Source organism: Typopeltis vanoorti, chromosome 19 (assembly GCF_054136105.1).
Source record: "Typopeltis vanoorti isolate ZY-2024b chromosome 19, IOZ_Tvanoo_1.0, whole genome shotgun sequence".
Lineage (NCBI taxonomy): Eukaryota > Metazoa > Arthropoda > Arachnida > Uropygi > Thelyphonidae > Typopeltis > Typopeltis vanoorti.
This window is the reverse complement of record NC_143567.1, coordinates 13,497,509-13,525,423: the sequence shown is the minus strand read 5'-3', so window position 1 is coordinate 13,525,423 and position 27,915 is coordinate 13,497,509. Positions and strand designations below refer to the sequence as shown.

General features: G+C 34.2%; 1 protein-coding gene and 1 non-coding gene across 8 annotated transcripts in view; both read right to left on the bottom strand.

Annotated features, from left to right (window-relative positions):
- Positions 1-27,915, bottom strand: part of LOC150095860 (zinc finger MIZ domain-containing protein 1-like) — a 383,815-nt gene that overhangs the window by 74,400 nt on the left and 281,500 nt on the right. For 4 of the 7 annotated variants that reach the window (XM_090409083.1, XM_090409086.1, XM_090409087.1 and 1 more), the window contains one exon: positions 17,137-17,454. The exons of 2 other annotated variants lie outside the window; for them this stretch is intronic. In XM_090409083.1, the coding sequence (XP_090265209.1) occupies positions 17,137-17,454 (318 nt within the window). The remainder of the gene's footprint in view (positions 1-17,136; positions 17,455-27,915) is intronic. One more of the 7 variants, XM_090409084.1, reaches the window with a different exon arrangement.
- LOC150095862 (U2 spliceosomal RNA) lies at positions 6,198-6,388 on the bottom strand. The gene has a single exon (XR_016550024.1). It is a non-coding gene; the product is annotated as a U2 spliceosomal RNA (small nuclear RNA).

Here is a 27,915-nt window from a genome sequence, read left to right as displayed (position 1 = left end):
TTCATCTTGTTCATTTAAGAGAGAATGTGCTCTGTGTCCTAAGGTAGATATAATTCCAAGTTTTTGTGGTGGAAAATGATGAGAAAGATTATGCAGATATCTATTGGTATGCGTAGGTTTTCTGTACATAGAGATTTTTAATCTTTCAGATTAAAAATACAAATCTAATACCAAGTATGCAAACAATTAAGTTTGCACCTGAAACAAAGTTCAAGTCTAAAGATGGTACAACACCAGGGCAACTCATTGTAAAGGTGGGTAAAGCTCTGATCACTATTCTTAGTATTTTCCCATAATGTAAAGCACATCTCACTAGAAGATGTATACTGCAATCCATTATGGGTGGGGTCACTACCCAGACCAGTTTCAACCTTTTTTGAGGTCTCCTCAGTGAGTAGCTAGACCCTAAATACCAAGGTTATAGTAATATGGAGCCTTATCAACTTTACCTATAGAAGTTGCAACAAGTTGTTTTTATTTTTAATAAAAATCTCTGGAGGAGATATAGATGTAATAATTTTTTTTTTAACTTGGGAATATTGTATATTAGGATAACCAAGTTATTTTATAAACTTGGTTATTTTAACTCCTAATCCCAAGTATGCAAAACTAGCTACTCACTGAGGAGACCTCAAAAAAGGTTGAAACCGGTCTGGGTAGTGACCCCACCCATAATGCATTGCAGTATACATCTTCTAGTGAGATGTGCTTTACATTATGGGAAAATACTAAGAATAGTGATCAGAGCTTTACCCACCTTTACAATGAGTTGCCCTGGTGTTGTACCATCTTTAGACTTGAACTTTGTTTCAGGTGCAAACTTAATTGTTTGCATACTTGGGATTAGGAATTAAAATAACCAAGTTTATAAAATAACTTGGTTATCCTAATATACAATATCCCCAAGTTAAAAAATTTATTACACACACATATATATATATATATATGATGGAGAGATTTCATTTGGATTTAGTTTCAACTAGACTATTTCTGTTGGCAAAACAATTCAAAATGATAGTAATAATTTTGCTCTTACTGAATGCAATTTAATGAAATCTAGTTGTATGTAGCAAATATTTTTGCTCAATCAGATAGTAAATTATATTTTTTTATTATTATTATGACACCTCTGCGGAGTCCAAAGACTCATCAAGGGAGGGCACCTACTCCACAACTCTTCATCCCCACCATTCACTCAATCCACCAACTATAGTGAACTGCATCATCCACACCAATGCCATCTATCGCCCACTGCCACCACTAGTATTTTCATAGACAATCACAAACATCTATGCTCATGGCAGGATTCGAACCCACCCACAGCCTTTTGGCTGGAGAGAGGATAGGCTAACCACTCAGCCAACCAGGCCGCTAGACAAGAAACTAGACAACACTTATACTTGACAAGAAACTGAATTCTTGTTTTTATCTTTTTCTTAAGAATAAACAAACAAAATTCTATATGCATGTAAAGTATCTTGTGCAAACTTTTGTTTGTTCATGGTAGTAAAGGATAATAATGGGAATTTCTTTGTTTTCATATCAGTTTCAATGGACTATTTTAATGAAAAAATTAGAAAAAAAACAAAAACAACATTCCAAAATGGTATAGAATTATATATAACAAATGGCAAATTAATATTAATACAAAAGCCAAAAACTACTCTTTGTTATAATGAATTGATAAATTATGTAAATATCTCTTAATAAATAAAAACAAGATTATCATTGTTATTTGAGCTAGAACTTGGGAAAGGATGCTTTGACCTCAAAGGGTATGGCAGTTCATAATGTATGGTTGAGTTTGGAACATTGCATGGCTTTTAACCCTGAGATATGAAAACAAAATGAATGAGTGTGTAAGTTGGAGCCCTAATGGTTTTATATTACTGAGAGTTTTTATGATGATTATGAATGTTTTAACCCTAGACATTTGTTGACAATGGCACAAAAGAAACTGTTCGACTTTTTCATAAGAGTAATTCAAGACATACTAGAAATGTTAGAATTGAAATCAGATTGTTAATAAATAAATGATAAATTATTGCATATAACTGATTAAATGTATGAGTTATCCTTCATATCTCATAGATTAATAAATACAATAATATCCAAGTATTTTTTTTATGTTACAACAGTTAAAAAATGTCCATTAGCACTATTAGTACAATTCAAATATGTCTATTAGTAATACCATGAGCAAACTAATTTTTTTTAATTATTTTTTAAAAATGTTTGCTTATTTATTATTTTTAACACAATCAGAAACCCTGCTCTAGACATAACCATTTCAAGCCTCTAATAGGCAGTGAGGTGATCTCAACAGGAGATGAAATTCATTTCTCAATTAGAAGTGCAGTAACTGCTTCAGCGTTGCTAGTTTTACAAGGTAAAAGTTAGCTATAGTATTTTTTTTTAAAAAAAGGTAATAAATTTACCAGATCCAAGATTGAATGCATGACTGTCATATATTAGGCAACCATGTCACTCCACCTGGTACTTGCCTGACTAGTGAGCAAGTACATAATTTTTAAAGCCTTGATAATTTAGGGACTTGAGGATCAGATGCTGGATCTCACAATCATTCAGAGTATGACTGTAAGTGAAAATGGCCATTCTATTTCCAGCTGGAGATAAATCATTCTCCCAATGCGATTGTGATGTCAGAGAGGGTGTTAGCAAGGAATACATGGAAGTAGAGCACAGGAAATTATAGCTAACTCAGAATATTATGATCACTACATCTGATTTTTTTAAATGTTAATCTCAATCCTTTAAGGTTGCAAACCTATAGTGCATTTAGTAATATAAGTAGGTTAAGGGTTGACTAATCTGGGAACCCTGCTTCAGAGATCAAACATTATACTTTTCTAAGCCAATTCAGCTACAATAAGCAGTGGCGATCACAAACTGAGTGATGAAATTTACAAACACTTCTGTCACAATGGGATCCGAACTTGCAATCTGCATACCAAAGAGCAAAATTGCTAATTAACTCAGCCAACCAGGCCAGTAATTTGAATAAGTCAGTGGGATGTGTTAGATCTGTAGTTCAGTGTTAGGATAAACTGGGTAAGCAGAAATTAGAATTACAGCCAAGTAAGTCCAGAATGTTATGTCTGTTAATTGCATGTTTTCCAGCCATTTGTCTTGCATCAATTAAAACTATTACTTACATATAAGATTGCCTAACTCCTTTCAGTTGAAAAGTCCATTATAAATATTATTTGAACCCTAGATAATTTTAAACCCAGGTATTTCATTCTATTGGCTGTGCAATGGAAGATAAATCAGATGGGCATGTTAGATCTGTTAGTTAAATGAAGTGATGATGGTCCTATTTTTCAAGAGATATAAAAATATGAAAAAATCAACATAGGGATCAAGGTGATAAAAACAGCAGTAGAGATTATAGGAAAGAAGAGTGAGAAGTATAATAATGAAAGTGAAATTATTTTCTTGATGAGAGAAAACTGGCTATGTTCTCTCATCAAGCTAACAAACAGCAAAGAAGTTACTTTTGTTATTTGGCATATATATATATATATAGACTAAAGAAAAATAATTTTGGTGACTTCGTTAGTAGTAGTTGAATTATTGAACCACCACTATCACTGTATTCAATCTGCATGAAATTAACATAATACTCGATGTTGGTGAGGAAACTGATGAACAAACAGAGGTAGAGGTAAACTAAAGATATTGCAAAATGTTTATGTAGATATAGCATACGGAATGGATGGAAGCATGTACTGAGGAAACTGGCAGTATCCAGGACTTTCAAAAAAAAAAAAAAAGAGCAGCAAGAGGAGATAAGATGGTCCCATTGCAGAAAGATGATTCCAATCCAAGGGAATGGAATTATAAGACAATTAATATTTCTGGAGTGGTGATTCAAATTGGTCAGGATCAGAATTCAGGAGTATATAAATAGTGATATAAAACATACAAAAGACAATGTGGCAATTGAGTTGGATAAAGGGAATGGTATCTTTAAACAGAATGCTGCATAAACTGGAATATGCTGGGAATAACCTAGTAACACAGATATTACAATAGCAATAACTGTCTGACAGATGTCAAACAATAATGAAACTGATCAGGGGAATACTGCATGGCTCTGTCTTGTGGTCACTGCTGAAAATTATAGCGCTATAGTACATTAGTAGTGTCTTGGCTAAGATTAGATAATCCAGAAACCCTGCTCTAGAGAGCACATATACAGCTTTTTTCAAAACTTCACAGCAGATTAATTTCATTGCCCAATTTCACCAGGCAACAAAATTCAGAAATTCAAACCCACAACCTGTTAATCTTTGGAGTGCCAAGTTAAAAATATATAACTCATCTCTGATGGCATATAAATACATTTTAAAAAAATTAAAAAATTCATAAGGGCTAAAAGATTGCAGCACTTTCCTACAAAACTCAAAAACAGATGCAAATTTATGTCTCTACTACAGTTAAAATTTGAATGCATATATACCTTGACACTGCTTTTAAGATACAGGGTGTCCCAAAATTCACGCAAGAAGTAATTTTAATAGAAAACACAGCTTTTAATTAAAAATTGTAATTTCTTATTGATTCATAAAGTATACAGTATAGGGTTATGCATGGAATAGCATATCGGATAAATGGCCTCCACGGCTTTGCTGGCACATACGCACTCTTTTGTCGAAATTTTCCATGACCGCTTTGCATAAATGTGGCTGAATTTCGTTGATACAGCGCTCAATTTCTTCCTTCAAGGCGAGGGTGGTTGTGGGCTTCTTGGCATAAACCTTAGACTTCAAAAAACCCCAAAGAAAAAAGTCCAACAGCATTAAGTCACATGATCTGGGCGGCCAATTCTGATCACCAAATTGGGAAATTACACGACCAGGAAATGACTTATGCAGTAATTGAATTGTTTCTTGGGCTCTATGGCATGTGGCACTGTCTTGTTGAAACCACATGCCGTCCACATCCATATCTTGCAATTTAGGCACAAAAAACTGGATTATCATGTCGAGATAGCAAGCACCATTAATTGTTATTGCCTTACCAGCCGCATTTTTGAAGAAGAATGGACCGATGATGCCTCCAGCCCAAAATCCGCACCAAACAGTGACAGGTTGTGGATGCATTTGTTTCTCAACAATCACTCGTGGATTTTCTGAACCCCAAATGCAACAATTTTGTCGATTAACGAAGCCATCAAGATGAAAATGAGCCTCATCGCTGAAGATGATTTTGTTTGAAAAATAAGCATCCACTTGTTGTTGTTCCATAATCCATTCAACGAACTCTCTTCGCTGTGTGTGGTCAGTAGGTTTCAGTTCTTGAGTCAATTGAACTTTGTAAGCATAAAGATGCAAATCTTTTGTGAGAATACGCTGTAGAGAGCTTCTCGAAATGCCCAATTCAAGACCACGGTGCTGAATTGATGTTCCTAGACTCTCAGCAACACTCTCACAAACTGCTTCAATGTTTTCTGTTGAACGACTTATTGAAGGACGGCCAGAGTGTATAAGATCACTAATTGATCCAGTTTCCTTGAATTTTTTAATTAATCTTTTCACAGTTGAGGTTAAATCACTATTCCGACCATATTTTGTATAAAAATTGCGAACTGTAGCTGCCAAACCTTCATTATTTTTAAAATATTGCTCACCAATGAAAATGCGTTGTTCTTTCGTGTAGCGCTCCATTTTTAATAACCTTGAACTGTCAGCTGTCACGTTGTCTTTTTTTTCTCGTTGGCAACACTTTGCCGCACAAATGGCACTCAATTTAAATCTTGGGTGAATTTTGGGACACCCTTTAGAAACATGGTGACGTGCACTACTCAGGTTAAATGGAGAGCAGAAGTGCTATCCACTCACTCAAGAAAGCTGGCTTTGGTTCTAGATGGGAATTATAACTCAGACCTTTTCACCCAAAAGTTATTATCATTGAACAACTTAGCTAGCAGACGTAAAATTTAATCAATTAAATTTATATATAATGATAATGCACATCAGCTGGCAAGGATAATAGCTTTTGGGTGGGACGATTGGTGTCCTTTCTCCCAGTGCTGGGAGCTTTTTTTTTCCCTTCTTTTTTTAAATTAGGAGCACAAGTTTTTATCTCCTCTGAAGGTGCTGATATGCCATGCTACAGCACTGGGCATGGGTTACACTTCCATCTATTTTTGGATTAATTATTCTCCTCAAAGGGAGTGGGCTGACCTTACAGGCAGTGCAAGACTAGGGCAACTCGTGGCAAAGGTGGAGCAAGGTCCAAGCACTTCAGCACCCTCCAAAAATCAGTTTAATATCTTGGGCTCCGATGGAACCCGTATCAGATATTAAGCTGATAAGAACAGATTTCACGAAATTAATAATTTCAAGAACTTTAATAAGATGAGTTGGCAGGTCTCATATGGAGATGGCATGGTTTTCCCTCCTAGAAACTTGTATCAAGTCACTTCTCCTGTGACTTGATTTGCAGTGAACTTGAGCTTGGTTATTGAATTCATTTCAATAACCAAGACACACATAATCTTATGCAAAAAGCCATAATGGTCACAAAATATAGAGAAGAGAAACCTATTCTGGTTATTCTGGTATGTGTACTTTTACAGAAATTTGGAATTTTTCCATTAAGTAAGAGATACACAAACAGACTATTTCATGAATAACAATTATGCCAGATATTTTGAACTTATTCTCTATATAAACTACTTAAAGTCCTTGTCCAGGCCTTTCAGTAGTTTATATAAAGAATAAGTTCAGAATAACAGTATTTCCTATAATAATAGTTGCCTATATATTGAGATCACTTCCTCTGAGATTGTGAATGCAAGGGATCAAGCTACAATTATGGATAAGGAGCAGTTCAAGGGGACATACTGGAAAACTAAAGACAATGCACAGGATAACTCATATACTGAAAAGGGGAGTGAGTGAAAACTTGAGGAATAAGGAAGTTATTATTGCTGTTTATAAAGCCTTGATCTGATGTGAACTAAATCGATGCAAACAGAGATGTAGATATAACGGTTAAAGGAGGATCAGGATTACAAAGATGTAAGCTGATGAAGAGTTCTTATAAGACAATGCATGTGGGGGGGGGGGGGGGAAAGCAAGATATTTTTAACACATGGTAGGAAGGGTAACAGCAGTAATGTCAGAGGGAACGATGAGATTTTTCTCATGGATAGTAGACTTTGTTACTGAAGGAAGGGAATTAATGGTGAATGAATTTACAAGTCTTATTTTTAGGTGACTTTCATCCGACCTTCACTAACAATGTGATAACATACCTTTAATGCAAACTTCTGAATGTTTTGGAAAAGAACAGGTTTTCAGCACATTTTGTGCAAATCTTCATGAATACAATATCTGGAGATGCTAATCTCTGCATATTAAGACAGAAAGAAATAGTAAAGGTAAAGAGAATAATGGTAATCTCTGAAGATGCAAAAATTACATAATAAAATACTGTGCTTGATAAGAAAGGTGACCTACAGTGAAAATCATTAAAGCAATAATCCCGGACTGCTATTTAGAGATTATCTGACCACTGTACCAGAGATAGGGCTAAATAGAACTGGTAACTAAAACATATATTTGAGCAGTGCAGATGAGCCTAGAAGGAAAGTATCTTAACATTTATACTTGTTTAAGAAACATTACACAGATAAGTTATGCAAGAGTGATGAAAGACAAAATCAAACTGAGTAGTCTATTGTATTCATTGCTGTTATTATTTCTTAGCCATCTCCAGGAATCAGACAGTCACTGTTTGAGACTTACTCTAACCGCTCTTTACACAATACCTCTTTTTGAACTCATTCACCAACAAAGTACTCACTTCTGTCAACCCATTCCAATTCACCACTCTCCAAGCAAAAATCCAGCTAGCATCCTTGCCAGTCACACTCTTATACAATCTCAAGGGATGATCCCTTGTTTTCTCCCTTCCTGCTAAGTAGTAAAAAAAAAAAAAAACTTTTGGTGTCAATCCTATAAAACCCATTTAATAACTTACATGTTTCAATCATGTCCCCTCTTATTTGCCTATCAACTATCAATCAACTATATATTGAAATTCTGTGGGTTTTTGAAACCCACAGAATTTCAATGTATTCTCATAAGGATTCCCCTAAACATTGTAGATTCTCTGACTCTTTTTTCTGACTTCTCATTGAGCAATACTTTCTCAAGACACCTAACTCTGAATCCATTCAAATGTAAATGCTTTATATAAGTCTTTCTGTTCCATCAAACTGACTTGCATATCCACAAACTCTTTGCCATTCCTCATGAACTGTACACTGACTCATTCACAATCATAGCTCTGTCTCGGCTAGCCTGTATCATACTGTGGCAGCAGACTTACAGTTTTTACTTTGTCGCTCTTCTTATTTGCTTATACCAACAACTCTTTCATATCTTCTTGCATACCACACATCACTTGTGAGATCCTTAGTACTAGCCAGGATGATTTCTTCTTTCTTTCACTTTCTCTGTCTGCATCCTTACAGCACTGCTAACATCCTTAATCTTAGCCTCAGGAGAAAGATAATTTTGTTATTCATCCCTGAAGCAGTTCACTCTGCTTTCTCTACTCTTACATCTCCCATGTCCCTTTCTTCTATGCCATACAGGAAATAAAACACCAAAATACTGTCCTTTGATATGAAAATTGACCTGCAGTGAATATCAGCACTAAGTCCACTTTTGTCGTCAATATCATCTGGGTGAAATAATGTATCAAAGCAATACTTCGGGACTGCTATTTATAGATTATTTGACCATTGTAGCCAAGACAGAGAAGAACTGATAACTACAAAATATATTTGAGCAGGGCAGAAAAACCTAGAAGTATCTTAACATTTATATTTATTTAAGAAGCACTGTATAGATGTGTGTAGGGTATTGGCCCTTTCATTAATGAATAGCATTAGACACTTCTGAAAGGATGTGTGCTAATTTCAATTTGATTGAAAGATACAACCTGGCCTAGCTATTGTATTTCTTCATGTAATCTCCTATTCCTAAAAAAGAAAAAAAGATAATATATATGTTTAATGAACAGTTTCAAAATCTAAAATTGACTAGGCCAACAAATAATCAGTTTTATTTAATTCGTATTAATTATTATTATTATTTTGTGACACCCCCAAGGGGTCCAAAGACTCATCGAGGAATGGCACCTACCCAAAAACTTTCCCCATCTCCACCACTTAATTACCAACTACACCGAACCACCACTACCATCATCATCTACATCATCTACTGCCCACCACCACTAGTATTTTTGTCTGTAAATTGTGTGCGTTTCTGAAGGCCGATTTGTCTGTATGTGGGATGAAAAATCCAAGTTTTCGGGAGAAATAAAACCTGCTACCTCTGTATGAGATCAGCTAACTCACCTCCAATTGAAAAATTTCCATATAAAGATTCCTCTCATTTTGATGAGAATCAAACTTAGGCCTTTTCCAAAGGACGCGACGTGCTGCCATTCTTCCAATTGTGCTGTGGAGGCGCTTAATGCAAAACGTTTACAGGAGCATAACAATAACCATATCTGTGTATATTATTCAGTCTTGCACTCTTGAGATAGTAAACATGCTGTTTAGCATATCTTTTGCTGTTATTTTCCATGTTCTGTTATCATGTATAAAGACACACACACACACACACACATATTTGATGCAATGGATTTACTTGCTATATGGCATAATTGCAACAGATTTATCTGGTTTTTTACATAATTAAAGAAATTTAAAGCCGAGAGATACCAAAATAGAAAAAGCTATTTATTATTTGAATGCACAACTATATTCATCTTCTTAGAAGATTTTATTAGATGGATAACATAAAAAAAGAAATACAAAAATATACATCACAAGAGAACGGCTATAAATTAACTTGCAAATGTATAAGGCATTCTGGATTACCATAGTATTGTTGGTCATGTTCACACAGGCATGATCTCGTGTATGAGTGACAATCAGATAGGTTACAGCTAAGGTTAATATTAAAATGGATCAGATTGAAGATAATTTCTCTTCATTCCACAATTCTTCTCTCCAGCTCATCATAGTAAGATCATTAGTACACATCATTCACACTTCTTTTACTCGTCTATCCAAACTCCATTCCTTACTTGGTACACCTAAACCAAAACATGACAGTCTAAAGTATCCAATCCAAGAAGTCTTTGGTGTAATTGCAGTGTGCCCTATTTTGGTCAGATGAAGAAATCCACTGAGTTGCGTATGGAAGAACATTTGAGAGACTTCACCTATGGTGATGTCTCTCAAATGTTCTTCCATACTAGAGCCAGTGCACTATTTAATCATGTTCTTAATTCTGCTCACTCAATGAAGATTCTATCACTCATCCAGTGATCTGGAACAAATCATAAAACATTTTTAGATGCTACAATGAGCTGGAGAGAAGAATTGTGGAATCAGAAATTGTATTCAGTCTGGTCCATCTTAATACTAACCTTAGCTATAACCTATCCAAATGTCACTCTTCAGCTATCCAACTTTGGCATACACAAGATCATGCCTATGTGAATGTGCCCAACAATACTATGGCATCCAGAACACTTCAAATGTCAGCAATACATTTGCAAGTTAATTAATAGCTGTTGTTCTCTTGTAATGTATAGTTTTGTATTTCTCTTTTCATGTTATGCACCAGATGAAGTCTCCTAAGAAGACAAAAATAGTTGTGTGTTCAAATAATAAATAGTTTTTTCTATTTTAGTATCTCTCAACTTCTAGTCATTATCTATCCCAATGGCTTTAACAGGCCTTTAAGGCCCACAACCTTCCAAGAATGCTTGGATTTCGTAACCGAAATACGAGGACAGAATGGTCATTCCTATGCCTCAAGGTGTTCTTGGCTGTATCCTTGTGTGTTCACGGGGCCGGTTTGCCTGCTTGCGGGATGAAAAACACCAGATAAACTGGCGAAAAAACCCTACTGCCCACGCCCAAGACCGGCTAACTTGGCTATGGCTGAGGAAGATCCTTCAACTCCTCACGTGTCCGACGGGAATCGAGCCTAGGACACTCCTTCCCCAGGCATATGGTTATGAAGCGCAAAGCCACTAAGCTAACTGCGCGGACAACTTCTAGTCATTACATTTCTTTAATTTTATATATATATGAACACAATTTACTTTGATTTAATGATTTTTTTTTTTTTTTTGCTGAAAGTGAGGAGAGTAATTAGAAAGCAAAAGCAGCACCTAAAGTATAGCAAACAGTATGTTCATTTCAGAAAAGAAAATGAGAAATTTCAGAAATTCAAAGAGCTTTTAATAATACAGCATACCACAGAACATTGCATATAATAGTTCTCTTAAAACAAAAGCAAGTCTTTTTAAGAGATGACTAGTAAGTGAAAGTCACTTAAATATAAATTGTTTCCGAGCAACTCAAGTAAAGAGAAACTGTGGGAAACTTCATTCAACACCTCACATAAAATTAGCTTGCAATAAAAAACTGATCTATTTCGTGTAACTAAATTTGAGCATCACAGAACTAATCAAACTTGTTATTAATAACAAAATTACCACTTATTAACTTAGGCATATGTTTCACTGAGTGACACTGCAGTCACTGTTTCACATTCACTAGCAAAAAACTAAGAGAGTTGGATGTTAAAATATTGTGGAGGGGTCTCCTAAAATTTCAAAATAGACCAAGTGACACATTAGAAAAATCTTCCTACACAAGAGTATGGGGCACTGTCATATATAGACATACAGTTCAGAAAGTGGGTAAGTTGTTCATGTTATTATCATTATTATAATCACACCTCTAAGGAGTCAAGATTCAACATGGAGTGTCATTTCTATATAATGCTCATCATACCACACCTTAAATTCATGCATTGTATCTGCATTCATCACACTCTGTGGTAATATAATCTGCTCGCCACTATCTCAAAGAGAAAAAAAAAAAAAAAAGATAAAATGAAACCTGCTACTCATACCCCTTATACAACTTCCAGGATGACTTATTCTTCTCAACTTCATGAATAATTTCCCCTGTATCAGTGTGGTTTCCTGCATATGAATGGATAATCATTCATATATAGAATAGAGAAAGTTCATCATGGCTTTCCTGACTAAGAAGTGTGCTATATAACAGCAGTTTCCATTATGACAGACATTATGGAGTTTATTGAGGTTTGTGTTCAAGAGTAACACAGCTATCCAATTACTCAAAATAATTTAATCTATTTCAATGGACTGCACCAGTAAATCAGCTGTAAAAGAGCTAAACTTGTTTGTCCTTAGTAAAAAAAAAAAAAATCACAGGAACAAGATACTTAATAAATTTCTGGAAAGTAGAATTGGTCAAGCAATTCTAGATGAGGACAAAGGAATAAGAACAGATTCCCCAATGGCCTGGTTTGCAAATCCCATCATTTGAGCATTCTGGCTATTCTTACTGATGTCCCTAAGACTCTTCACTAATCATCAGTTAAGCTTAGAAATTTCTACTGTTTTAAATTCTTGTTGCTGACATCAAAAGAAAATAACTCAAAAGCCCAATACTCAGATCATTCAGTCTACAAACCACTTTGAAACTGTTGAGAAAAATATTGTCATTCCATTAAGGATAACATGCCACTTCTTTCTATCTCAAGAGTTGCCAAGTATCCTATTTTCCAGTACTACTTCCAAACAGCTCTGTGAAGTTCATTTCTCAGAGCATATGAACTGCATTCATATGAATGTAGCTCATCCTGCATACAGACCAATCTGTCTGTATGTGGGATGAAAACCTAAGTTTCCAGGAGAAATCCTGCTACTCATATAAGATTGGTTAACTCACCTTCAAATGAAAGAGCCCATATAAAGATTCCTCTTTTGATGTGAGGAATCAAACTCAAGTCCTTTCCAATCAGAGGGTGCAGTGTCCTTCCAACTGTGCTTCAAATTCAGCTGAAATTAAACAGTATGGCTTGAGGAGGAAATACTAAATTAAAGGGATAAAAATTTATCCCCTTAATTTATCTTTAACTTCGCCAGGAAAAAAAAAAAAAAAAAAAAGCCGTTTGGCTTTTCATCTTAGAGGAAATACTAATTAGCAAAACTTTGGAAATAATGGTAGAGTGGAGAATGCTATGAAGCAGGCCTGAAAAAGGAAACAAAAAGAAAGGAGTGAGGTGTGCTGGTGAGCAGATCCAACAAAGTCTAAAAAGTAATTTTTTAAAAGATGGCTAAGAACAATAGTAGTTATACTTAGAAATCAGAGACCAATATATTTCTTCCAACCAACAAAACAGACCAGTTCTTTGGAGTGAAAGGATGTTCTCATCCTGTCATTTTAAATGACAACTGGCTACTCTGAAGCATAGATATAGAAGCTGCTACATTTCTAAACTATAATTTATAATCATGTTTAGAAAAATTACATCTATTATAACTCCAATAATGCTTTCCTAGGAATTTTTGTATATCTTAATATACAATAAATGTTTTGTTTTATTGCTTGTCAGTGATATCATTCTTTTATTATTATTATGTGACACCTCCAGGGAGTCCAAAGACTCATCGAGGGAGAGTGTGCCAACAGCATTGAATGATTGTTCCCTTCCAACTACTAACAGCACTAAAACTTGCTTAACTTTCTGCGAGCCATTAGTAGCAGAGGCTCTACCAATCGACCAACCTTTGCTGTCATTCTTTTATCATTCAGTGATATCTATCATTCATGTAGAAATAAGTCAGAAACTCATCACAAAGTGTTCATTTCCCTTTTCCATTTCCAAGACATGCTACAGTCATGGACTGATTATTGCAAACTTATTATTAAAAAAATTATTGCACTATAAACATATACAATAACTTTTACTTATATATTTAATTAATTGTACAACCACATGAAAAGTAATATGTTAGACATGTTCTTTTTGAATGAATATATACTGTACTTATTTCTATAATGCAATATGCATTTAAAGCACTGTAAATTGATTTAATAGAACAAAAGTTTTTATTGCATTTAATTTACTCTGTAAATTAAAAGAATGCTTTGATTACTCATCGATACATCATAATTAAACTGCTTAAAATACAGACTTCTCATAGCTAAACAGATATCCATATTTGTAAGAAAATTTCTAGTGGGTAATTTCGAGTTATTGGAAAAGTTTGAATTGCTGAAATTTGTGACCAACTATTTATCAGATTTCAGTTGATGTTTTTAATATAGCATTAAATGTGAAGTCACAAATTTATTTTAAAAAAGTTGACAGATGTTTAAAACTAGGTTTTAAAACAGGAGGTTTATATCACATAAACTATGACTGAGGAGGCAAAAATTAATTATTTGTTCATTAACACACTGACTGCCATTGGTCTAATGTGTAAACTTGCCATCAGTGTCAATATGTTATGTTGTAAATATGATACGAGATAACTTGCAGTATGTGTCCAAATATAGACTAGCTAGTATGAGGCAATCAATCAATGTGTTCTGTTAAGAGATCAAGAAGGTTCCCCATAGCCTGATTTAATTGTGTGATCAAATCCCATGAGGTGCTTCCATAGTCCTGTGGAAATGGCCTTTGCCAACATAGTGCTATACTGCATGAAGAAAGACTGCTATAAGTCCAATTCTAGATGCTGACCAGCAGAACTTTTTTAGGCCTTTCTTCAATGGGTTCCCAAGTTAGTCAATCTTTGAAACTGACAAGCAGGATGTTCTCTCCCAGAAACTCTAGTATAAAAAACACTGCAGCTCAAAAATATCAACCATACAACAGACACCATTTCAGACAAAATACATGCCTATTAGTGTTTAATGCCACAAGATGGTAGCATTTGTCTGCTGTAATCTCTCCCCTAAAAGCCTTGATTCACTGACAGTTTGATCTCACGGTCAGTGATGGTTGAAGGGTGGAGACCAGCTGTGAGTGATCTTCAAAAACTAGTTAGGGATAGAGCTCCACCTACCAACTTTGGGAATAAAAGGCATCAGAGAATTACTTATTTTATTTCATGAAATTACATATACACTGGTCCCTGATCTGTCAATTAACAACATTATTGGCTATTTAAAAAGAGAACTAACAATGCAAGTATTTCATTTTGAAAAATAAAACTCCAAACTCAATTTTTCTACAACCATACTTTATCAGAGGCTTAGGAGAGGATCAATAAAGCCAAGTTTTTGCATCTAGAGATTTAAACAGAAAAGTGGACTATTTAAGATTCCCATATAAAATTCATTTTGAATCATGAATATTGAGAGCTTGACAGTTACAATCCTTGTCTATGTGTGCTTCCATTTATTGGATTTTATTCCAAGTTATTGGATTTTAAGTTGAAATTCTGCTACCAAAAGTACTGTAGAATATACATTATGCCCTCTCTCTCTCTCTCTCTCTTTTCAAAATTCAAGAAGTATTTTACTATCTTCTCTTCATTAAAACTGAATTATGAATATATTCTTTATTGGTATATCTCTGAAACCGCCTGATTGGCAGATTTTTTTTCTCCATATTTTCTTACTACATATTTCCATACATATACCCAGCAACCTTTGCAAATTACAGTAAAGTGCAACTGCTTCAGGAGTATATCCAATAACGTCTTGATTTCTTCTGATTTAATGCAGTTTTATTTATACTGAGGATTTCATATAACAATTTAGGACACCCAGTGGCATCTATTTAATTTTTCTATTTACCCAGTGGCATCTATTCAATTATGAGAAGTCTGTGCTGTAGGAAAAATATCAAAATAATTTGCTATATTAAATATTCCAAATTTTTAAAGGAAGAGATGAAATGTCAAAAGAATTGAAGTATCTTTCAACAATAATGAATTAACTACGAATAATTCTTATACAGGATGTGTTTTCATTGCACATAAGCAACAATCAATGCAGCTATAGCTATAACAATTGGCAATGTGATCACAGATGCTTTCCATTCAGCACTAGTACAAGAACATTACTGACAAACAAAAAATTACGTGGTAAACCAAGTCGTGATTTGTTCTTCATAAAAGCAGTCGTGCAATTCCAAATCAAATATATGCAAATAAAAGTGTTATGCTTGAGGAATTTTTAGTTTCAGATTATACAAAGTACTTTGGTTTGTATGATGCTTGTTAACTGAACCAGGGATGTTTCAGATGATAAAGATGCAATAGCCAAAACAGATGTATCACATGATAAATTAGAAAATAGGTTTCTATCAAACAATCTCCTTCAGTCAGCATTATTTATAAGAATGTTTAAAAAAAAAAAAAAAAGAATGCCTACTTTCAATGCTTTAAACTAAAATAAGAAAAATTAATTTAGCAAGTATGTCAAAAACTACTGAATGAATCAGCACCTGCAACCAATATACCATATGCTGATTGTTGCCCATGCACAATAAAAAACAGAAGCCTGTTAAAAGCCTTCACAGTCCTGTCCACATTTCCAAAAACATTAACTCCTGCAGTTTAAGGTAATGCACCAGACACAATATTAAGGAATCCTTTTAACTGTTCACATTTCAAACAGTTCCATCATCATTTCTTTGCCATCAAAAATGCTTCATTTTTTTTAAAAAGAGAAAAAATGAAAGATACCTTTAAAAATTGTACAACTATCCAAAAATTTTATAAAACTCATAACTCACAACACTTTGCACTTATTTAACCATTATATCTGATTTTTGAAATATGTAGCAAAGTGCTTGATAAAAATTCTATTACTCAAATCCATATCCATATTTTCTTGAAGATTCAAGAGATCCATAATTTTTCAGTGCTAAAAAGACATAAAAATGATGATACCTGATGAGACTTTTTTAGTCTACTTTCATTAACTGAAATATTTCAAAAGAGATGTCTTTGGGATGTAGACAGGAATTTGTGAATGCTGACACTGCTAATTTATACTTTAATATAGCCATTATGATTAACTTGTTTCATTGTCAAATCAGCCAGCTTATTTTATGCTTTGTGGCAAGTAGAGCTCATATTCTCAAATTAAACCTTCCACAAGGTTTTTCACTGAGTTATTAATGAAGATTCCTATTTAGTACAGTTGCAATCATCTTTTAACTGCAGAAGAGAAGAAGTATCCATGTCAAATACTTATACATTTAGTGAATAATTTCAAACTTCTCTCACCCATTATAACCTGGAGCCGGTTGCCTTGTTGCCATCCCCTGTGGGGGATACGACTTTGGAGGAACACTTCCTGAAGCAGCTGGATAAGCTTGCTGGGTCTGAGAGTAGGGCATTTGTGCCATGGTGGTATGGGTGTTTCCTCCAAAAGAACTGTGAGCAAGAGGGCCACTCTGTGTGGTGGTGGTGACTCCCCAGACGGTGGTAACTACGGACAGCTGCTGTGGAGTTCCTTGTGGTGGAGGGCCATGAGGAGGGGGCCCAGCAGGCGCTGTTTGTTGCCAACCCATCGTCATGGTCGAGTCACTGAAACAGGAATAGCTAAAAATCAGGGCAAAAAACACAAATTAATTTCTCGTTGGCCTTGTAGATTTCGGTGCAATTGTGATGATAGTGAGAAGTTAGTATGGGGGAGTGGAAAAATGACAACGATGAGAATGACTGAAGATTCCAAAAAAATGAGTGCTTTACTGATGAAAAAGTGGATGGATTATAACTATTCATTTCAAACTCTTTAAAAATGATGAAATAAAATTCCTAGTACAAAAGAAGCATATCACTGATATATACTGCATATGAGAAAAATGATTGGAATAGTTGTTTCACCACTCATTATGCTTCTAGTATAATTCATCATAAAACAAATCAATAAATAAATAAACAACATAATTATATCATTGAAGTCTTGAAATCATATTAACTAATAAATTTATTACATTTCTATATAATAAGTTTCAGAAAAAACTGATTTAAATGAAGATACGTTGCAGAAAGCTATGATAATTTTATTATTAGAGTTGGCATAAACGTGGAAGCATAGGAGCCAATAAAATTATAGTTTTTTCAGCATAGAAAAACAAATTATTTTAAATACAGTATTAAATAGTATTAAATTCTATTTAGTTTTCTCTTACATGTGAGAAGCCATTAATTAAAAAAGAATACTATGTCAAATGTGCATGTCTCTATTAAATGCCTAATAAGCTAATGTAGAATTATGTATAGAACTCCACAAATATGATTACTACTCATACTGGACAAGCAGCAACAGTTAACTAAGTAAACTGGTATATGACCATTCAATATAAATCTAAATTTAACTTTATTTGCATAAATCTTATGTGGGAATATTTTTCTTTTTAAAAGTAGTTATCTAATATTGTATTTATTTTTTATTCATTTTATTTGGCCAAAATTAAAATGCTGCCATTTTAAGTCACCACATTCATTATAGATCACTAAGTACTTCTCACAGGCACTGATTTCCACCAGTCCTGCAGAAAGCTAATGAATATCGGTGCGTGAGCAAATTTGGAGATTCCCTAGCTACCTGTCTGAAAATTAATACATCAATACATAATTCTATACTGTAAAGTTCATACTGATAATCAGAAACCGTTGTGAGTTTCGTTTTTTTATGCTATAGCATACTAGTATCATGGTGAATGCTACTAAAAATTTAGCAATTGCTCACAGGCTATATATTTCAAAAAATAAGATAACAAGCACTCATGTGAAGAACGTCATTCTAATACAAGACACATAAGTCAACTTTGGTCTGCTATTTCACATTAGACCAAAGTTTGACTTTTGGTGTGATGTTAAATATAGTTTTTCCTGCACAGTGGCAAAAGATTTATCCATTTGTTCTATTGTGGTACTAGGACAATGTCAATGTTGTGTTTTTAATGTGGATTTAAGAACAAACTGTGCATGACTCCACATTGGTAAATCAATTGTCAGCAAAGTAATCTTAAGTAATCTATTAAGATGTCATAGTGCAATTGGAAGAACAGCAGAACATTGTGCCCTTTGATTGGAAAAGACTTGGATTCAATTCTCGTCATGACGAGCGGAATCCTTACATGGGCTTTTTTCAATTGAAGGTGAGTTATTTGATCTCATATGGTGGTAACAGGTTTTTTCCCCCCCAGAAACTTGGGTTTTTCATCCTGCATACAGACAAAAAATACTATTGTTGGTGATGATAGACGATAGATGCTGTTGACGGTAATAGTGCCGTAGTTGGAAAGGTTGAGATGTATTTAGCAAAGTAGAGTAGTGTGCCCTCCCATAATGAGTCCTTGGACTCATTGGAGGTGTCATATAATAATAATAATAATCTTCAGTGATCCAAAGAGATAACAACTGCTAGTCGCAAGATCAGGAATCAAATGGATGGATAGTCTAGAACCTCCTAATTGTGAAGCCATAAGTACTTGCCGTATGGCGACCCACCATAATTTACAAAAACTGGCCAGCAAAGACCGACTCAGCATGTTTTAGTAGTGATCAGTATTTGCATTGTCAAACTAGTTAAGAAACTGAACAAGAAGCATATTATTATGATCTCAAAACACTGCTATGATTTTATTCTTTGCTAATAATTGTTGCTATAATTTTTTTAAGATGATGGAAAGCAAAGGATTATTGCACTGGCATAAATATTTATGGCAGTGCAATATGCAGAAATTAGATTACACTGATGCCTCTCTGATCAGTGGTTTCTGGTCACCCTGCTACCTTACAACTGACAGTGTGCAGTCCCTCCCCCCCACCATTTTATTATTATATAAGGAAACAATGAAAATACTCTCTTCATCTATTCAACTTCCCCCTCCCTAGCATGTGCTGCGCACGCGTGTGTGTGTGTGTGTGTGTGTGTGTGTGTGTGTGTGAAATGTGCTATTATCTTTAAAAAAAAAAATAAATAAATAAATAAAACACCCTCTCAGATAATGGGAAATGTATTTTCTTATCTAAATAGTAGATTTTGGTATTCTTAGTCTAATAGATGCAGCTGACTTGCTTACTGTTTTTGTGATTTCAAAAAATATTTTTACAAGCAAAGTTTTCTCTTTTGTTGTTGCTAGCTTTAATCAGCATTAATATTTTCTGAAACACTACATCCATGATAGTTGGATAACATTAGTTATTATACTTCAAACTTAAAGCACATGGTGGTGGTGATTGTTCTAATATCTAAGTTTCTGAGGTTCTCTCACCAAATGAATCCTACATACACCAACCTATATACAAAATATCAGATTAATATAATACATTAATACAAATCAGCAAAGTAATCTTGGTTTTAAAGTAATTTGATTGAAAAGTAACAGTGGGTAATTAACCCTAGTGAATGAAAAATCTCACCTCATGTGTCATATAAATACATGAAAAAATTGTGAAGACTGCTAAGTTTGCAAAACCTCCGTACAAAAATTCAAAAGTCAACAAATTAATGGCTTTCTTCATCATGTTGGAGGCTTAGTGGATTGTATGGCTTTCTATAGTTAAAATTTAGTGAACATATATATACATTGATACTGCTTTTTGGGAAAGCCAGGTGATACATGCATGCCAGCACACTGCTTTACTGCTCAAAAGGTTAACCATGAAACTAGAAACCAGCCCTTTAAAAATTAACTGTAAACTCCAATCAATCCACAAATGTGGAAGAGTTTTGAAACTTTTCACTTCAACGGAATTTCATGTCAAATGACTTAATTGCTGATGCAGCACAAACTATATCATGGCCACAGATATTTTAAAAAAGTGATAAAATTCAGCTCCAGTTCTGTTAGTTAGTCAGTTTAAAACAATGCAAAAGCATTTTCTTTCAACTCTTGTGTTTATAGCAAGGTATCTACTAGAAACATAAAAGATGGAGTAAGTGAACTTAGTGAAAATTCATTCTTCACCTATTTGAGTTGTTAACATCAACGATTTGCTTCTGAAACCTCTCATCCTCTCAGCAGATATTCAATTCCCAGTTGTCACCACAATCACAATGATCACAGCTACTGTATTTTGTTTGATTTTTGTGATTGTTTAAAAATTCATTATATACTGACAATTTATCAAAAAAGATTTTTGGGTGATTGCCACTGACCTATATCATTTTCTGGTATATTTCAAAATTCAAAAGGCAAAGTTATTAGATTTATGGTCATATATATACATATTATGACCTTAGTTTTGCTGGACAGATTTTAGTTAAAAAAAAAAAAATGTATTCAACATATTTGTGTTCAAGATATTTGGTTTCACAGAAACCTGTGAAACCAAATATCTTTATCAGAATATTGTTTCACAGAAACAATATTCTGATAAAGTGGTTAGTCCACTGTCTGTGAATTGTGCGTGTTCTGACTAGCTTGTCTGTTTTCTGTTTTTTTTTTTTTTTTTTTTTTTTTTTAAATCTGACTGGCAAGTTTCCTCTCCTCAAAATTCAGATTTTTCAACCTAAGTTTCCAGAGGAGAAAACTCTGCCACCTTTGTATAAGGTGGGTGGCCCCTCCTAATTGTCTGGGGTTATTAAATTGGCCCTAAATTTTTGGGACCTCCAGCTAGAGCTTCGTGTGTCTGTGCATAAGTATGGCCCTGCCAATCGCCATCAGCTAATAAGTCCTTATAAAGGTACTCTACATCACAGACAGGATTTAAATTTAAATCTTTTCAACTAAAAGGGCATCATCACCGTTATAACTGAGCCACTGTAAATGGGATATTATTACATTGAACATATGCGCAAACTGTGAAATGAAGAGTCAGAAATTGCAAAGAGTGAATGCAGAAACTTAAAGTTAAGTTTCTGTAAAAAAAAGTGATACCAAAGTTGATCTAGAAAGTTTTAGGAGGCATCTCTCTGCCCCCCCCCCCCCACCAAAAAGCAGTCTATTTCTCTTTGCTAGACATTTCACAGTCATTGTGTAGACAATTTCACATGGGAAGGAATGCGTAATAATGGATTTCTTGCAAAGTTACATGGAGAACTTCAATGAACTCTACAAACTGTGACATACACCATGAGAGTCATGGATGCCACACTTTGATCCCTGCCTATGTGAAGTGACTCGTCACCATCCAAGTTGGCCAAGAGGATAGTGTAACTGCTCTTCAACCAAAAGGCTGCAAGTTCAAATCTTGCTATCTGCATATTGGATATTTATGAATGGCTTTAGATAACTGATGAATTTATTCACTCAGTATGAGGCCCTCCCCCCACAACTTGCTTGGGACCCAAAGGGGCTTTAAAAGTTTTGTGTTTGCTCACCAGAGCAGGATCCTCCATATTAATTTATTTCAACCATAGTACTAAATATGCTAGAGGTTTACGACCATTCATGCAACACTGCAATTCACTTAAAAAAAGATTACGACATGACACCTCTAAGGAGTCTAAGGACTTATCGTGGGGAGACATGTTTTCCACTAAACACAACTCACCATCTCCTACTTAATCCTCCAATTATACAATGGCAGACACTGCTACCATCAACACACAATGCCATCTTCTGCCACCATCACCAATAGTATTTTTTGTCTGTAAATTGTAAACTGTGCTGCATGCAGCACATACAGCATTTTTGTGCATTTCTGACTACTTTTGAGACAATCTGTCTGCTGCTGCTGAGCATATCTAGTCACTTTTCATCTTCAAAATAGCTTCATACACTTTCTTACTGAATCTCAGAATTATCATTTGAGTAACCTCTAGATTCAGAATCACTAGTTGCTGCATTCCATCCCATTCAAGCGCCATCTCCTATCTAGAAAGTTGATTATCATGATTTAACTCATGGTTAACTACAGGCATTACGACATGTGGTGAGGACCCTATCTCTTCCACATATTGTTGTAAGTATTCATGGCTGTAAATCCATGTGTGTGTGTTCATGGGGGCCAGTTTCAAAAAACCAGAGTTTTTTGAAAGTTAACTCACATTTGGTCAAAAGAGACAAGATAAATGTGCCTCATGTCATGGACAGGAATCAAACCCAAGTCTTTCTGACCAAAGGACTTTGTCTATACTGACTGAGCTACAGGGAAGTTCAGTTGCTGCATATGAAATGACACCAGCTATGAATAGACAAAGTCCTTCAAATCTATCATGAGCATAGATGGTGATCTCACACTGAGTGATGAAATTCATTTCATCACTCTGTATGAGATCCCCCCCTCCCCCCCAATGTACTGTAGGGCCACAGTGGCTTTAAAAAAAGTTCTGATTGGTCAGTCTCTGGAGCAGGATTATGATAAAATATAAAAATAATTAAAATTAAAAAAAAAAAAAAGTATTTTGGCCCATCCACAATATTAATGTACTCCACCTTTACAACCTTCTTAGGTACAAAGTTATATAAAAAAAAAATCATCAATAACAACTGCTTCCTATAGTACTCTGTATTCTTCTTTTCACACACTTATCCTGAATAATCAGAAAAAGCAAAAACTTCCCAACATAAAATAATGACAAATTGGGAATTCATATTTGAAACAACTTAAGACAAGTATCAAGTGCAATTAAACTAAAGAATTTGATATCTTGGTGCAGTGCCCAACCAAAAAGGGAAAAAATTTTGTTACTGTGCCAAAAAAAATTTACTGACAATTTATAATTTTTCAATAAAATCATATTTCATATTTCAGCACACTCACAAACAATACCACCAGTGAGAAGAGCCAGTCTAACTAGAGTGAGATGCAACAAAGGGTGCAACACATACAAAAAAAAGTACTAAAAATATCGTTTGTTTTGCTTTTTTTATGAAACAATCTCTAAATAAAAATTAAGACTCATTCTTCAATTTGGAGGAAACACATAATTAGCATTTTGCCCTACACTAAAATAACTAATTAACCTCTGCTCCCAGTAGAAAACCACAGCTATATATTGCCTAATCCTATGTACAAAACGTAAAACAATTATCACAATAATATGTGCGGCCTGGTTGGCCAAGTGGTTAGTGTACCTATTCTCCAACCAAGAGGCTGCAGGTTCAAATCCCACCGTGTGTATGGAAGTTTATGATTATCATTAGATGAGAGATGAATGTCATTGCTCTGCTTACTGGAGGTGGCTTGAAAAAGTTCCATTTTTGGTCTCTAGAGCAGGATTTCCAGACTATATATATATATATATATATAAAAATAAATAAATATATATATTATTATTATGTGATACCTCCAGGGAGTCCAAAGACTCATCGAGGGAGAGTGTGCCAACAGCATCGAATGATTGATCCCTTCCAACTACTAGCCACGCTCAAACTTGCTTAACGTTTTGTGCACCATTAATAGCAGAGGCTCTACCAATCGACCAACCTTTATATAATTGATAAAAAATAGGGGGGGGGGGATATCCCTAGCTCTGCATGATACATAATATACTGCAGGTTAGCAAATAACCATTCGTGGGTGGGAGAAAAAAAAAAGTAAGAGCTAAAGGGTGGAAAGAGAGCGAAAGCCTGCTGATGTTTTTGAACAGACTCAGAATGCAAACCTCAGGAACACTTAAGTGTAGATAGACAGCTAAGTGTACAAAATGATTTAAATCCAGGAATGGTTAAAATTATTCCAAGCCAGTAAGGCCAACCAACAGGAGGCAAGTCTTTTTAAGTCAATTAACTATATGTGTTTTCTCTTGCTGGTATGTTTATTTGGAGGGTAAATAAACCCAAGTTTTAGTTTCCCCCTTCTGGAATTGAAGCTGAATCTTAGTACCTCATATGGTTAGATGTAATATAAAATTTAGGCATTTAATTATACTTTAGCTTGTATGTGTGTAGTTTATCTAGCCTGGAGAAGATGATATTCAACCAGAAATGCAAAAATATAGAGGTAGAAAAGTTTTACAGAGGCTATGCTGCATAAAGGTTGAATTCCAGATAACTGCAGTAGGGTTCTCATATTACCCATCAATAAAAGAGGAAATAAAAACTGAATGTGAGAATTATAGAGGAATTTTCCTATTCAGTGTTCAAGGTAAGATTTATGCAAGCACACTTGAAAAGAAGAAGAAATATTGTGAAAGAAACTAGTAGAATAATAATCTGGGTTAATACCAAATAGGAGTTATCAGAACGATTTTTTTTTTAATATATATAGTTCAGAAATCATGAAACTATAGTTCTAAGTTATTTTTATCTAGGTTCCATTTATATAGATGGACACCTTGGAATGAATTTAAATAAATCCACTCCAAGGTGTCTAGGGTTCTCTAACTAAAGAACTGCTCTAGCAAATTTGGAATGTAAATTAGCTTATTGCTAATTTACATGTCTTTATTAAAGACAAAAAAATCTATGAAACATGGAAAATATCAATTGCACTCTCAATGGAGAACTAATATAACAAGTAAACTATTTCATCTATAATGGCACAAATTTTAGTGACAATGGAAAAATAAATACAAAAGTAGATAACAAAATAAACAAAACTAGTATAATGGGGAATTCAGAAGGAAAAAATGATACAAATTAAGAAAAAAAAAAAATACTAAACTAGCAGTATATATGATGGTGTTTAAAATTATTTAAATCTCTTCTTTCAACAGTTGGGTTAGGAATAAATTCAAAAAGTTGACAGTCATGATAGTTCAGTTCTGATAAAAATTAGGGGAGCATCAGTGACAGAATCATATTAAACATGAAGACTCAAAGAATTGAACATCATGAGCATTCAAGGCTATCTGATTAGAGTAAATCTGAGAATGGTATAGTTTTCAACAGAATGGGAGAAAAGCCATGAAAAGACTTCAGAAGTCCAAAATCTAGGTGTATGAAATGTAAGAGTTGACAGTATTGGATGCATTACAAATAAGTTAATTTGGAAGAAAATCGTTGACAGGATGCTACAATGAAAGCTTAAAACTCTGCTAGACTTACAGAATTCTGTACCCACTGAAATACAGTAAAATTAGGTCATATGCACAGGCAAGTGCCACTGAAGCCAAATATTTAAGTTTGTTTTTAAAAATAGTATGCAATGTTTATCGAAAAATATGTCCAAATTGCAATATCATAATTATAATATATATTATATAAATAAAATTACGTATAAAATTATATTAATATAATTATTAACTGCATTAATAAAAATATAATTCTTAAAATATTTATTCTTTGGACTCCACGGAAATACCTGGTTAATAATAATAATAATCGAAGAGGGCGCGTCAGTAATTGTCAATTAAGTACCGCAGGCATGATATTCGTTTGCATAATTATTAATCCATATCTGGTGTTAATTTTATGTTTTCGACTACTTTTATATATATATATATATATATATATATATATAAAAGTAGTCGAAAACATAAAATATATATATTCATATAAAAAAAAGTATTCGCGCCCAAAATTATGAGAAAAAAAATGCGCTGTATAGAAAATACATTAACTGACGCTGTGATCACCTTTCCTTTTAAAATGTGCCACCTATTCAACTTTTAAATACGTATTCTAGTGGAGTAGTTAGACTTTATTTTTGAGATATTCTTGTAGAAAAATAATTCCCTCAAGAATACTAAACATATTTTTTCTACACGAATATTTTATTGTTTGAAGAATGGTGCTTTGAGAAAATATTTTTTTAAGCTTAAAATATTTAAGAGGGGTGCCAAAATGCCACCCATTATATTATCTGAAGCGATAGAAAGCGCAGCATCTAATCTGTAGCAGCAAGCAACAACAAATTACAAAATTAAGGCTTAAAAAAAAAAAAAAAAAAAGAAGCGACATTTTTTATACTTGCTGTCTTGTTTATTATCTAAGCTCTGCTCAGTGTGGTAGCGCTTGGAGCAATGCGGCTCCACCAAGCATACTTTTGGCTGTACCACCCCAACTTCCCTCTAATTTTCAAGTAATAGGTACAAAGAAACGCGCGTTTTCTGACTCCTCTAAACTTAGTACTGTCTGTCTCCTGAGACTAGTTGCGACCGACAAGGGCCTCCTTACCCAGACAAGACAAGGGAGCAGGTGTAGGTACCACCTGTTGGCCCTATGGCAGCAGAAGGTTGTGGTTAGCGTTTCACTTGCACGATGGCGTAGTTCTAATGATGGATCTCCTGCGGATCAGTGATAACATTACAGAAATTTCTTTAAGTATTGTACGATCCAAAATTCTTTCAAGCAGGGGTTTTGAAAAACATCTTGAAGCAAAAAAAAAACCTTTCAGATTAATACTCTTCTTCCTTTAATCTCTGTTAATCATAATGATATATTAAGTTAATTTTATGCGGAGTTAATCTAAAACTTTTTTTTTTGATAAATGTTTGTGTAGGAATGTATAAATGAATTTTGGAAATTGATGTAGATTTTTAAAAATTTCCATGATAATTTAAATTTACTAAAAGAAAAATATGGATATTGCTGCTTTATCTATTTGCGTGTGAAAATAGTTTGAAATGGCAAGTCCTAATCCGGAAATGCTAAATTGTGTTTAGCATTTCCTATATTATTTAACAAGAGAATAATAAGAAAAAGAGTGAAAATCCAATCTGATTTTTTTTCCCCGAAATAACTAAGACGTATTATGCATCTTCAAAAAATAATGAAAGTTCTCTATACATAATTTGCAATAAATGAAGCCTCCAACATAGGAACTTTCAACCAATTAAGCTGAATTTTTATGGACGAACTGGTATGGCTCCTCCCTTGCTGAGCCCAGTACTCCATGAAGCTGCCAGGCTGTGGTAGAAGTAGATGATAAATAAATGAACATGTTCACCGCTGCTCATGCCCAGTTTGCATTTCTTTCCAGTGAACTGGCATTCTTTCGCTTAACTATCATTTTCCTAAGTAGAAACAATCTGTCCCTTAGATATCTTGCTACTCAGTCTAGAATGCATCGTTGAGTTATATCGGCGTCAAGTATGCTAAATTACTATTAGAGTAGGAAATGAAAACTTATTACTAATAACAACAGTGATACTTTACTATTGTTAGTAGTAATGAGTTTTCTTTTTTTTTTTTCATTTTTTACTTTATAAAACAAAAA